Here is a 13,791-nt window from a genome sequence, read left to right as displayed (position 1 = left end):
CATTTGAGGACGGTATGCAGTGCTGATAAAAAGTTTCGTTCCCATCTGTTCTTGGAAATCTCGCCAGAAGTTTGAAGTAAACCGGGTATCCCTGTCGGACACGATGGATACCGGTACTCCGTGGCGTGCCACTATCTCGTTTGTATACACCTCCGACATTTTTTCTGAAGTATAAGTCTCACGTATAGGAATAAAGTGAGCACTTTTCGTCAGTCTATCAACAACCACCCAAATAGCATCAAATCCTCGGTTCGTCCTTGGCAGTTTGGTCAACAGGTCCATGGTAATATGTTCCCATTTCCAAACTGGAATATCCAAAGGTTGAAGCTTACCACAGGGTCTTTGGTGTTTCGCCTTGACTTGTAGACAAGTCAAACATTTTTCCACATACTTAGCCACATCCCTTTTCATTCCGGGCCACCAGTAATTTTGTTTCAAGTCATTGTACATCTTGGTCGCTCCTGGATGGATGGAGTAACGACTTTTGTGCACTTCGTCGAGTAGAAGTTTTTTGACTCCACACGAATTAGGAATCCATATTCTACCAAACTGGGTTTTCAACCCATTGTTATTATCCGTTAACTCTTCCAACTGGCCAACAATTCTTTCTCTTTTCCAGTTTTCCTCTTTTATCGCCTCGGCTTGTGCTTCTCAGATTCGTTCAAGTAAACCCGAGGTTACAACAAGCTGCATCGACCGCACTCGTATTTGGAACAAAATCCGTTTTCCTGCTCAAAGCATTCGCCACAACATTGGCCTTCCTGGGGTGGTAATGTATCTCGCAGTCATAGTCTTTCACCGTTTCCAACCATCGCCTTTGCCACATATTTAACTCCTTCTGATCGAAGAAGTATTTTAAGCTCTTGTGGTCAGTAAATATGGTGCACTTTACTCCGTATAAATAGTGCCTCCATATTTTTAATGCAAACACCACCGCCGCCAATTCAAGATCGTGTGTGGGGTAATTCTTTTGGTGCACCTTTAGTTGCCTCGAGGCATAAGCTATCACTTTGCCTCGTTGCATCAAAACACATCCGAGCCCCGAATGTGACGCATCTGAGTTGACTAACAAATCGTCGACTCCGTCTGGCAACGTTAATACCGGAGCGTGAGTTAACTTCTCCTTTAGTGTTTGGAACGCCTTTTCCTGTTCAACACCCCATATGAGTCTTGAATGAACCTCCTGTAGTATCCCGCTAGCCCTAAGAAACTTATAATTTCCGAAGGATTCTTCAGAGTAACAATATTCCATCGGCACTTATGATGTGGCCAAGAATTGTACCTCTCGTAACCAAAAGGCACACTTCGAAAATTTCGCATACAATCTTTCCCGTCTGAGTGTCTCTAACACCTCCTGTAAATGATGCGCGTGATCCGCCTCATTTTTCGAGTACACTAGAATGTCGTCGATAAACACGATTACTGACTTGTCCAACATAGGTTTGCAAACTCGGTTCATGAGGTCCACGAAAGCCGCGGGTGCATTCGTCAATCCGAAGGACATCACGAGGAACTCGTAATGTCCGTACCGCGTACGGAAGGCCGTCTTCGGTACATCCTCTTCCTTGACCTTTAACTGATGATACCCCGATCTAAGGTCAATTTTTGAAAACCAATTCGCACCTTGTAGTTGGTCGAATAAATCATAAATTCTCGGAAGCGGGTATCGATTCTTCACCGTATGTTTGTTTAACTCCCGGTAATCGATACACATTCGCATGCTCCCGTCTTTCTTTTTCACAAACAATACCGGTGCGCCTCAAGGAGACACACTCGGCCTTATAAATCCTTTGTCGAGCAAGTCTTGAATTTGCGACATTAATTCTTGTAACTCCAATGGCGCGAGTTAGCATGGCGCCTTAGCTACGGGTTTCGCGCCCGGAACAACTCGATTTCGAACTCTACTTCTCGTTCAGGCGGTATTCCCGGCAAATCTTCCGGAAACACGTCTTCATATTCACGTACCACCGGTACTTCTCCAATATTCGGTGATTCTTTCCCGAGTTCATTTACGTATATCATGAACGCCCTACATTCGTGCCTCAAAAGCTTTTGAGATTTTAACATTGAGCATATGACCAGATTTCCTCCTTTCTCGCCATAGATTGTAACATGTCTTCCACTCGGAGATGTTAACTTTATCTCTTTACGGTAACACACGACCTTTGCGTGGTGTCGGGATAACCAATCCATCCCAACAACCACTTGGAATTCTCCCATCGACTTCGGGATTAGATCTATTGAGTATTCTTCGTCATCGATAATCAATTTACAACTTTGACAAACATCACACACTATGAAACTCTTGTTATCCCCTATTTCAAGTTCTAAGGGCATAGATAATTTCGTCAATACAAATGAAGGATGTTGAACAAATCCATGTGAAATAAAGAATTTATTCGCACCCGTATCAAATAATACACGTGCAGGAATCGAGTTTATTCCGAATATACCTGAGACCACATCGGGTACTGTCTTTGCTTCAGCCGCAGTTAATTGGAAGGATCTGGCCTTCGCCTTTGGAGTTTCTGTTGGAGATTCTTTGTTATCTTTCTTTCCAACCAAGTCCGGACATTCGGACTTCTTGTGGCCCGGTTGGTCACACTTGTAGCAAACAGAAACCTTTCCCGAACATAGTGATGCTGTGTGCCCCGTCTTCCCGCATATGGGACACGATTTGTCTTTGAAGCGGCACTTACCCTTGTGCCCTTTCCCACAAACTTTGCAACTTGGTGACCTGCCTTTCGCATCAGCCTTTCGTGTCAACTCCGATGTTCCTGCCTTCTTTGCAGGACTTGGATTCACATCCTGCGCCCTTCGTTCGCCCTTCTCTACTTGTTTCTTCAACTCAATCGCCCGCTCCCGGGCGGTGTTAATGATTTCTGTGAGGGTCTCGTACTTTGAAGGAGTCATGAACTCCCGATATTCAGCGCTCAACATATTATAATAGTAGTATATCTTCTGCTCTTCGGTAGTCACTAACTCATCACAGAATCTCAGCTTATCCATGAAAATACCCGTGATCTTATCAATTGATTCACCCTTTTGTCTCAACTGAATGAATTCCTCCTTGATTCTATTGATGACCGCCTTGGGACTGTGGTGTTTAAGGAATGGTGCATTAAACTCGTCCCACGTCATAGTCCTTGCCGCTTCGGCTCCAATCTCCTTCTTCTTATTATCCCACCAATCCTTGGCTTGACCCCTTAACTGACCCGTTCCGTAAGCCACAAAATCTCTTACATCACAGTGGGTCCTTTCAAATACCCCTTCGACATCACTTAGCCATTTTTGGCATATTATCGGGTCAACCTCCCCGTTGTAAATTGGCGGTTTACACGCCATGAACTCTTTGTATGAGCAACTCTTCCATTCTTTGGATTTTTCCTTCACAAGGTTGACATTGTCTTCGAACCTTTTAACCCATTCTTCAACTAACGAAAGCACCGTACTTTGGGTTTTGTCTATAAAACCGGATAGACTATTCTCGATTGCCTTTCCTACCTCTTCGGCAATCACCTATTTCATTTGTTCGGTGACTATCGGCACCGCATCATTGTTACCCTTTTCCGTCATCTTGAAACTGAAATGTTTATACCAATTGTTAAACATTTCATTTATAATATATACTTTATTCGCTTCGGTTCAGCCAAGTTCATAACTTGCTTTAAACGTTCTTATTTAGTGCACTCTCCAGGTTTGAGTGTGTTAACACGCTCTTCCCATGCACGTCAATTCACGTCTCTTTTTCTCACATATAATAAAATCTACTAAAGTAACTAATTCTTACCGGATGTTTAATCAAGCTTGAACCGAACACACTTTGTTAACAACCTTGAGCTCTGATTACCAACTTGTAACACCCGTCTCATTTAATTAAGAATTTAATATAAAATATGCATTTTAAAAACCAAAATGCTTCATTTCATAAAGTTAGACAAACGGAAGTTCGCAAAGTAACAGTATTCTAGTTAACTACTAACTAGTTTAAACATCCAAAAACGATAAGTTAAGTGTTTACAACATGAACATTGTCTACAACAGAGTTAGATAAACGCGGAAGCTTTAAAAGTGGTGTTCGGTTCTTGAAATCATGCTTGATCGCCATCCGGAGTGAGACCTATGTCACCTAATGTCAAAACTACATCAAACGTTAGTTTTGACAATGTTAAAACACATATAAACTAGTTCTAATATCAAACAATTGAAAAAAATTAAAAATTTTCGAAACTTAGTCTTTCGCGCCCCGCGAGCGCTCTTGCGTGTCAAGCAGGGCTTGATGTCCCCTGTCACGTGCCGCGGGGGAACCCATTTTCCAGCAGGTGCAGGTTTGTGACCTACATTTCCTGCCCAGCTCCGTTTTTCACAATTCAAACTTCAAACTTGCATAAATTTCTATCTAAGTGTCTGTTTTAGGTGGTCCTTTTTCCTACGCGTCCGTATTTAAATTACCAACGCATCTATCATGATTATCATATCGAAATTTGGGTTTACGGACTGAAAGTCTATAATTCCCTATTATATTCGTTTAACCCGCTTAGTTTTGCACTAAAACTACCACCAATATTTTTATGACCACAAGGCGTATTTACCCACCTTCTGGGGCTTACGATCATTGGCGTATCATTACCAATTCCACGGTTTACGCTTTTATGATCTACAATCGCCAAGGGATCTTTCAACATTTTCATAGTATCAATTCAACACACAATTATTTGACCCGTTTGGCTGAATCATGGAATCCACCATTTCAACAATAACCAAACGTTTTCTAATCTAGTCTTGACTCGTTCAACTAAGTAGTGATCATCGTCACTTCAACTAGTACAAATCCTTATTCTAATGCACAACTTTGAATGATTACAATATCAAATTAACATAATGTAACGAAACAAGTTACATATCTTCAAAGCGTTCCCTTCAAACGTGCGCCGCCACCGGCTTGTCCGCTCGACGTTTCGGTTTCCTTTCCTATAGAGTTCAGGCACGTATTCTTTAGAACTCTTTTCTTAGCATTCCACGCATAATTCGCCAAAATATACAAGTATGCATTTTTAAATCAAATTTTCAACATTAGGCTTTCTTTTAGGCATTTCTACGAACACCTAAAGGGTATAATTTCTGGAAATTCACAATTAAGCTCATGACTAATTATGTAGCCAAAATTTAATCATCAATTAAGCAAGTTCATGTCAACTTTCACATCACATTCTGAAATCACTTCATAGAACTCAAATTACACTAGAATAACAATCATAATCCTAGTGTTTAACATGTTTCTACAAAACCCACTTAACACCTTCAATGATGATTATGAATTTCACAAGTAATAAGCAAAATTTCAACAAGTAATTGACTAGGGTTTATCCCTAGACACTATTTCATTCCTATTTCATCCAAGCAACCATCATGCATCACTAATTTCGAAATTCATATGTTCATCCAGAAATTAAAATGGAACTTTTCTATGAAATTTTACATACCTTATGACCCCTTTACAGCGGAGATCACTATTCTATGCTCGGATTTCGATTTGGAACTGAATTTGGCCTTCAATTTGGGACAATTAGCATGAACTAGGGTTTGATGGAGGTTCTTTGGTCGCCCCCTGTGTTTTGTTCGAACCAGACACACACTCAAAGTGCGTGTTTGGTGTTTTGTTTTGTTTTAATAATTTAAGTTTCAAACTTAACAACTTTGGTCCCCCATCTATTATCACGTTTTTATTTTAGTTTTTTTTAACCCACTAGCATGTTACTACAAGACTTTTCCTCTAACTAGGTTATTTTTATTCCTAGTTAGTTCATTTTGTTTATTTACCGACATCGTATTTATAATAAAGGATTTATATTTTCAGGGTGTTACAGAAACCTGGAAATTGGAGGTGTGTATCATCCTAAACCTGATGCGAAAGATAACACGAGAACGAATTGAAGCTGTGAACGTGAATGCTCTGTTTCTGAACCGACACAAACGATAACAAGAACGACAGAAGAAGGTGAATCCTAGGGTCGGTGTTTAACCTCTGGACCGAGATACCCGATGGAACTAATACCGGTACCGACCCGGTCTTATAGGGTAGTCATTCGGTTCCCTGATTTATGCCATTCCGGTTCTCGGGTCGGTTCGAGTTCTGATAGGGTCAGGTCGGGTATGGACTTTTGCTCACCCCTATACCAGAGGGACTATCCGAGCGTTTTTCTCTTCATTATTTTTCTTAACTTCTAATATATCATGCATACCACTGGAGTATCATCGTGTCACGTGCGGAATCACCCGATCATATCCATCTCTACTAGGCAATAATGTCTATACACCAATTCAGGTGGAAACTTAATAAATTTAGGAAAAACTCACCATTATGGGAATCGAACCTAGAACCTAATGTTTTCTAAGGGGCTGTTTGTTTACCTCTTAATGAGGCTCTTAATGGTTCAGACCTCGTACTGGTTCAACACTTAATAGTTCAGATTGTTTGTTTCACGAGCAGATGTCTGAATCGTTCAGACATTTGCCTCTTAATGGTTAAGATTTATACAGAGTCTGAATGGTTAAGACCTCTAATCTGAATTGGTCAGACATTTGCCTCTGAACGGTTAAACTTTATTCAGACTCTTAATGGTTCAGATCTATTACTGATTCAGCACTTAATGGTTCAGACCTCTTACCGGTTCAACACTTAACCATTCAAATGTTGCCAAACAGCCCCTAAGCCTTATTCCACTTCTAAATTACCACTAGGTATAATCTCATAACCATGCGAAAATTCTTTTTTACTTCGATCATATTTGAAATCTATTTTGGGAACTAAACAAATCAAATACAAAAATACATACCCTTTCCCCTTTCGTACCATTGATATTCGTAATCTTCATATTTTCATACATGGATCCAAGCTCACCTTTTGGATAACTTTGTACTAATGACTCAAACAAGTAAAATGTCTAGATCTCGTGATTGAGTAAGCATAAAAAAATTGTGATTTGATATTCACGATTTACGACTTGATTTTGCGATTTTCTATTGCCAATTGATATTCTTTAGGTTCAAGTCTCACAAGGGCTCTGACTTTGAAGTTTGCTTAGAGCCTCTAAAAACGTTGAAGAATCTACGAATATGAACATTAGCTGATGTTGTTGGTCTAAATGCAAGAACTGAAAACTAGTCCTCTCTTATGTCAATATGCATTGCCCCTCCTTTAAATAAATAAAAAAAAAAGCAATAATAAACTCAACCAGTTAATGCATAATCAGTAAACATTAAACTTGAACAATTTTGTTTTTGTAACATGGAGTTAAGGTAAAGAGGATGATGGGGATGCCCTAGAATGTTTCTATAAAATCATATTCTCCATTTTCTAGAAATGCTATCAGGTTTATCTAAAGGCGACTCAATCATACCTTAACCATCTCATGTTATAATTTTTACTTATTTACTTTAACCTCTTTGATTTGCTATTCAGATAATCTTAGTCCAAAAATTACACATGTTTTTGGTGTCATTTCGAGTCTTAGTAAAACAACTTGATTTCTTTAAAAGTTGGAACTTCTATCAGAACAATTGTAGAGTACATTGTTATCATTAAAGATGACCACGGAAGTTTAAAATGAGACATTGTTGTTCACTTGTTTGTCACTTGTTTTCTGAAAGTTAAAAGAGTTAACAATAGAGTTACTAGTGCATTTAATATCATTTGAGGTAGGGGTGTTCAAAATTTGTTTTAAATTCAAAAAATTCGAAATTCGTTTAAATTCAATTCGATAATCAAGAATTCGTTTCAATTATAAGAATTCAAATTCGAATCAATTCGAGTCAAGTAAATCGAATACGAATTTATAATTTCAAATTCGATTGGATAAGAAATTCGAATAAAATTTATACTGATTATTTTTTATATATAATACACATAAAACTTTTATTAGGCTATACTATAAATTATTTTCAAAACTTATTCCAAGTATTAAAATTACCCATTACCAAACCCACTACATGGTCTATAACTAAAACCTAAGTAATAAATCTATCAATAGATTTCTAACTCTAAAAATATTAACTTGTAATATGGAGTGGTTATTCCCGACTTCTCGTTTTCAATTTTAGATTTATGGTACTTTATTTGAAACTTTTAATGTGTTATCGTGCTTTATGGTTGCTTTAAAATTATGCTTCATTTTGATAGTTTTTTACATGTTTTTAAAGAATCTGAATCAAATCGAATTTATTCGATTCGAATTCAAATTTTTAATCGAATACGAATTAAGTTTTTTATTCGAATACAAATTCGAATCGATTTCTAACTCAAGGGAAAGTAAAAATTATTCGAATAATTCAAAAATTCGATATTCGATTCGATGAACACCCTTAATTTGAGGTAGTAAAAGATATTAATATATAATAAAGTTCATTTATATTGGTTTGGGATTAAATACAAAGGCCCTAAAAATAAGAAGTCGTATAAAGGATATCAAACGGACTCCGATTGACCTTATTCAAGCGGCGTTTGAACCGTCTCATCGAACTCTACGATGTGAGATTTTAGGTTTTTACTTTTAGATTTATAGGTTGTCGATTTTAGATTTTTTGTTTATTATCATTGTGTCTTTTTAATATTTGTGTTATTGTGTCTTTTTTGCAAATCACTGTGTCCTTTGTCCTTGACATTGTGTTTTTCTTTTTCGGTATTGTGTTATATTTTGCTCGACATTGTGTCATCTTGTGGAATCTATTGTGTCTTTAAACACTTTTTTTTTATTTTTAGTAGCATTTGTAGAATAATTTAACCTTATTTAAATTATTAAAATCTTATTACAATAAAACTAAAATGTTGTAATTCATTTTCTTCATAAAATCAAAAAAAGGTATGCCAAGGTATGTTGTAATATTAATTGGATCACTTCGTGACTCGATATAGATAAGTTGTATGCCAGATTTATTTGGTGGGGGGTCATGGGTCCATGTGTGTATCACATCACTCGTGCCATGACAAATTATGTCGGTCAAGTTTATATACATATTTGAAATTTTAGATTTATTATGTCGGTCAAGTTTATATACATATTTGAAATTTTAGATTTATATTAAACAACTAGTTGATGCACCCGTCCGCGTTGCGGGACGATAGCCGAATAATTCTCAATTAATTGAAAAAACACAACTATAATTTTGTTAGGAAAAAAACTAAAATGATGATAAGACCGTAATTTTCGGCTCAGGGCAAAACTGTAATTTTTCAGGACTATTGAGCGAGTGTTAGACAGCTCTTTGACACGAAAAAAAATTAAATGAGTAAATCAATTAAAACAAAAAATTTTTGTAGTTTTGCTAAAAAAATAAAACGATGGGAAAAGCGTAATTTTGAACCAAGGGCAAGATGATAATTTTAATTCAGGGATAAAATCGTAAATTAAAAGGACCAACGGGGAGTGCCAGGCACCTGCCGACATGACTGCAAATTTACACTGGGGGCAAAATTGTAATTTAACCAGGAAAATAAACAAAAACGATGGAGAAAACGTAAATTTAAGTTGAGGGAAAAATCGTAACTTGGCTGCGAGAAAAAAAAACTAATGGCAAAATCGTAATTTTTAACCGATGGCAAAATTGAAATTTTTAGCTGGGAGCAAAAGCGTACATTTATTTTTAAGTGGGGGGTAAAAACATAATTTTGAACTGATGGCAAAATCGTAATTTTAAGGAAAAAAACTAATGGTAAAACTGTAATTTAAATGGACAAAATCGTAATTTTTAACAGAGGGCAAAATCGCAATTTTTAGCTAGGAGCAAAAGCGCAAATTTATTTTTAAGTGGGGGTAAAAACATAATTTTGAACTGATGGCAAAATCTTAATTTTAAGAAAAAAAACTAATGGCAAAACTGTAAATCTAAACGGGGCAAAATCATAATTTTTATCCGAGGGCAAAATCAAAATTTTTAGCTGGGAGTAAAAGCGTAAATTTATTTTTAAGTGGGGGGCAAAAACATAATTTTATACTGATGACAAAATCGTAATTTTAAGGCGGGATAAAATCGTAAATTTGTTGGGTCAATAAAGGAGTGCCAGGCAGCTACCTGACATTATTCACTCTACCGCCCATTTAAACCAATAGGGGGCAGGCACTATTGCCCCTCACGTGTTTTGTAAGTATTGAATTACAAATTATGTCAGTCAAGTAATATACATGTTTGAAATTTTAGATTTATATTAGAGTTTAATTTAAAGTTTAAATACAATCCACAACCACAACATAGTTGTCTTGATTCTTATGGATTCAAATACATACGGTCCTAAATTAGTTTTAAAAGTTGTCCAAAACATTTTTAAACATGACAAACATTACTACCACAAGATATGCCAAAATCCTGAAGCCGAACTCATGTACCTGAAGAACACGTAAAAATCAAGTGTCAACACAAAGGAAGGTGACTTCACATATTCAACTTCGTAACAATTTGTTTAAGGAAAACTTTCTTACTATGAATTTTTAATGGTATAACAACCATATATAGATAGTTAAGAAAGTAAATTTTATTTCCTTTATCAAAATCCGATAGTCAGCTATCGTGAGTGTTTTATGGAAAACCTCCACTGATAAGATCATTTTCCCAAGGTTTATGTATTAAATTCCAGCCCAATTGTTTAGATTTGTAAGTTTGCAAGACATTACGAGCTATATATCAACAGTGAGGGTATAATCAAGCTAGACTCATTAAAAGAATATAAATTTGTCGCTTAAATTGACACGGAGCTAACGGTCACGACGGGGTGGTCTACCTGATAGATCTATCAACAATTCAACGCATACATTATTAATGATTAAGTTGGCTAAAAGAAATTGCACCAAGTACCATGTAATTGGGTCACCCAAATGCCAGCCTCAATGAACAATATTTATATCCTACTAAAAAGTTAAATTTAATATGTGGTGTTATTCTAACACCGTCCTGCTCGGCGTTTCCTCGAAACGTCTTTATATTCATTAAATTCTCGTTTTCCTTGAAAACAAATTTTATATCATACACATCTCCAAAACCATGTTTTCCATAAAAACATAACATATCATTTCAAAACCATATTTTTCATGAAAATATATTTTTAGATTATTTAAAGGCATATTTTATACAAAAACATATAATTATCCTTTTTAAGGAGTGTTCTTCCCCCAAAACAGTATATAAAACAGTAAAGGAGGGGTTAGTGGCTGTCGCAACCCCCGATCCCAATTTCCCGGGAACGGGCGGCCGCGAGCCAGTTTCAGTGGTATCACGTTATTTTCTAATTTGGCAGCGGAATTTTCATCAGGACCGTAGTTAGGAAATATTTTATCAGAGTAAAATACCACATTTCCATATCATTAAACACATGGGTAAAACCCAAGTTTTCAGTATACATATCTTCATAGGGATACACCCTATTTTATTTAAGAAAAACATCTATTTCTTTTTAGGTAACTTTATTGCCACTTTTCCAAGCCTTCAGTGCTGTCCAGCTGGCTTCTGTTTGGCTTTCACATTTTGTTACCTGAAACGCGTTTTAAAAACATTTTGTCAGTGGGAAATACTGGTGAGTGAATCCCAGTTTAATCAAGTTTAAATAAAAACCAATTTACAGTATTGAGGGTACATCCGCAATTACATTTGTTTCCAAGATATAACAATTAACATCAATGGTACTGTCATACTCAACTTGTGGAAATGTTACTACGCCAGTAATAAATTTTGTATACAAAACTCCAACATACCCACGATAATTGTATTCTTACAAATACTCAATAACTGCTTAGTATATATTTAATTAAGTAAGGTTTTGTAAAAACATTTAACAAAAAGAGGATTACTCACATTGCTGTTTTAGGGTTTTCAGTAAGGATTTCCTGAGAATAATCTATAAATTACATAAATGCACGCATGTTAGTATAATAACCCATTTTAACATTAGTAATACCCTCCCCGAGACGGCATTCCAACGACTACATCGGGCAGAACCCCGATAGCCGTTACGAAACCCTAGATCAATCGAGGCAGAGTATCTAATACGTCTCCAGGGGTTATGATACTTACATCGTAGCAGAACCTCGCTATTTAGGGGGGTATTAGACCCGAGTATAATGCCCACTATTAGGAAATTGAGATTGAGAAAAGAAAATGAACGAGCAGACTGAAGCTCCGATGCCATCCATTTATTGGGATGATCTTCGACTTTCATGCGGCCCGCGTAAATGTAAGCATAGGCTTACGTGGCCCGCGTCAAACCTTGGTCAACGCGTAGCTCGTCCGGATCACCAACTAGACTCGACACGATGATGACACGTGCCATCACCGGGCTGCGCCACCATTTCGATCTCTATCGGCCCGCGTAAGACTCTTAAGAAGTCTACGCGGCCCGTGACAGACTTAAAAACTCAATTTTTAATTATTTTTAATACTATTTAGGGTATTCGAGGTCCGTTTTCACGTATGGGGTGTATTTAGGGACATTTTGGGATATTTTAAATATTTTTAGGGTGTCGAAAAAATTGCGAGGGTGTCGGTTTTGGGTTGTTATATCCTCCCCACCTTGTTTTAGAGCTCGTCCTCGAGGTCTACTGGAACAAGTGTGGATATTTTCTTTGCATTGCTGATTCAAGCTCCCATGTATATTCAGGTCCTCTTTTGGAGTCCCACTTTACTTTGACCAGAACTAATCTCTTATGCTTGAGGTTCTTAATTTTCATGTCTTCAATCTGTAGAGGCCTTTCTACAAACTTGAGTTGTTCATTTATCTCTATATCCTTAAGAGGTATCATCAGTGATTCATTGGCTAAGCATTTCTTGAGATTAGATACATAAAATACATCATGTATTCCTGCCATTTCCTCTGGCAGTTGTAGCTGATAAGCTACAGTTCCTATTCTTCTAATAATCTCAAAAGGTCTAACATACATGGGACTTAGCTTTCCTCTTTTGATGAATCTTACCACTCCTTTCCAAGGAGAGACTTTTAACAATACCTTGTCACCTATCTGGAATTCTAATGGCTTACGTCTGTTATCAGCGTAGCTCTTCTATCGATCACGTGCTGCTTTCAGTCGTTCCTTGACTTGAATGATCTTATCGGTTGTTTCCTGCACTATCTCAGGTCCAGATAATTGTTTTTCCCCAATTTCTGCCCAACAGACCGGGGTTCTGCACTTTCGTCCATAAAGTGCTTCAAATGGTGCAGCATTGATACTTGTGTGATAACTGTTATTATAAGAAAATTCTATTAAAGGTAAATGATCGTCCCAATTACCTCCGAAATCAATTACACAAGCTCTAAGCATGTCTTCCATTGTCTGAATTATCCTTTCGCTTTGTCCATTCGTTTGATGATGGTAAGTTGTGCTTAGATTCAACTTGGTTCCCATTGCTTTTTGGAAACTTGACTAAAAATGAGAGGTAAAATGGCTATCCCTATTAGAAACAATTGATAAAGGTATTCCATGTAATGAAACAATTTCATTTACATATAATTTGGCTAACTGTTCCATACTGAAAGTTTCCTTCATTGGTAAGAAATGAGCTGACTTGGTTAGCCTATCTACAATCACCCAGATTGTATCATTACCTTTTCTTGTTTTGGGTAATTTGGTAACAAAATCCATTGTTATCAATTCCCATTTCCAAACTGGCATTTCTAACTGTTGTAACAAACCTGAGGGTTTCTGGTGTTCAGCTTTGACTTGTGAACAAGTTAAACATTTAGAAACATAAACTGCTATATCCTTTTTCATTTCTATCCACCAGAAATTTTTCCTTAAATCCTGGTACATCGTA

The 13,791-nt window shown here is 36.9% G+C and overlaps 1 protein-coding gene across 1 annotated transcript; it reads right to left on the bottom strand.

Moving 5' to 3' along the window:
• Positions 1–1,863: 1,863 nt before the first annotated feature.
• Positions 1,864–3,345, bottom strand: LOC110876398. The gene is made up of 2 exons (XM_022124572.1): positions 2,454–3,345; positions 1,864–2,144 (listed from the first exon to the last, which is right to left on the bottom strand). The coding sequence occupies exons 1-2, from the start codon at positions 3,343–3,345 to the stop codon at positions 1,864–1,866; spliced, it is 1,173 nt and encodes a 390-aa protein (XP_021980264.1).
• Positions 3,346–13,791: the final 10,446 nt, after the last annotated feature.

Source organism: Helianthus annuus, chromosome 9, assembly GCF_002127325.2.
Source record: "Helianthus annuus cultivar XRQ/B chromosome 9, HanXRQr2.0-SUNRISE, whole genome shotgun sequence".
Classification (NCBI taxonomy): domain Eukaryota; kingdom Viridiplantae; phylum Streptophyta; class Magnoliopsida; order Asterales; family Asteraceae; genus Helianthus; species Helianthus annuus.
This window is presented reverse-complemented; position numbering and strand designations above follow the sequence as displayed.

Excerpts from the sequence above, each read along its gene's own strand:
- LOC110876398 (XM_022124572.1), bottom strand. The coding sequence starts at position 3,345 with ATGGCGTGTAAACCGCCAATTTACAACGGGGAGGTTGACCCGATAATA. Across the intron at positions 2,145-2,453 it reads AGTACCCGATGTGGTCTCAG|AGATAAAGTTAACATCTCCG; the intron begins GTATATTCGGAA and ends GTTACCGTAAAG.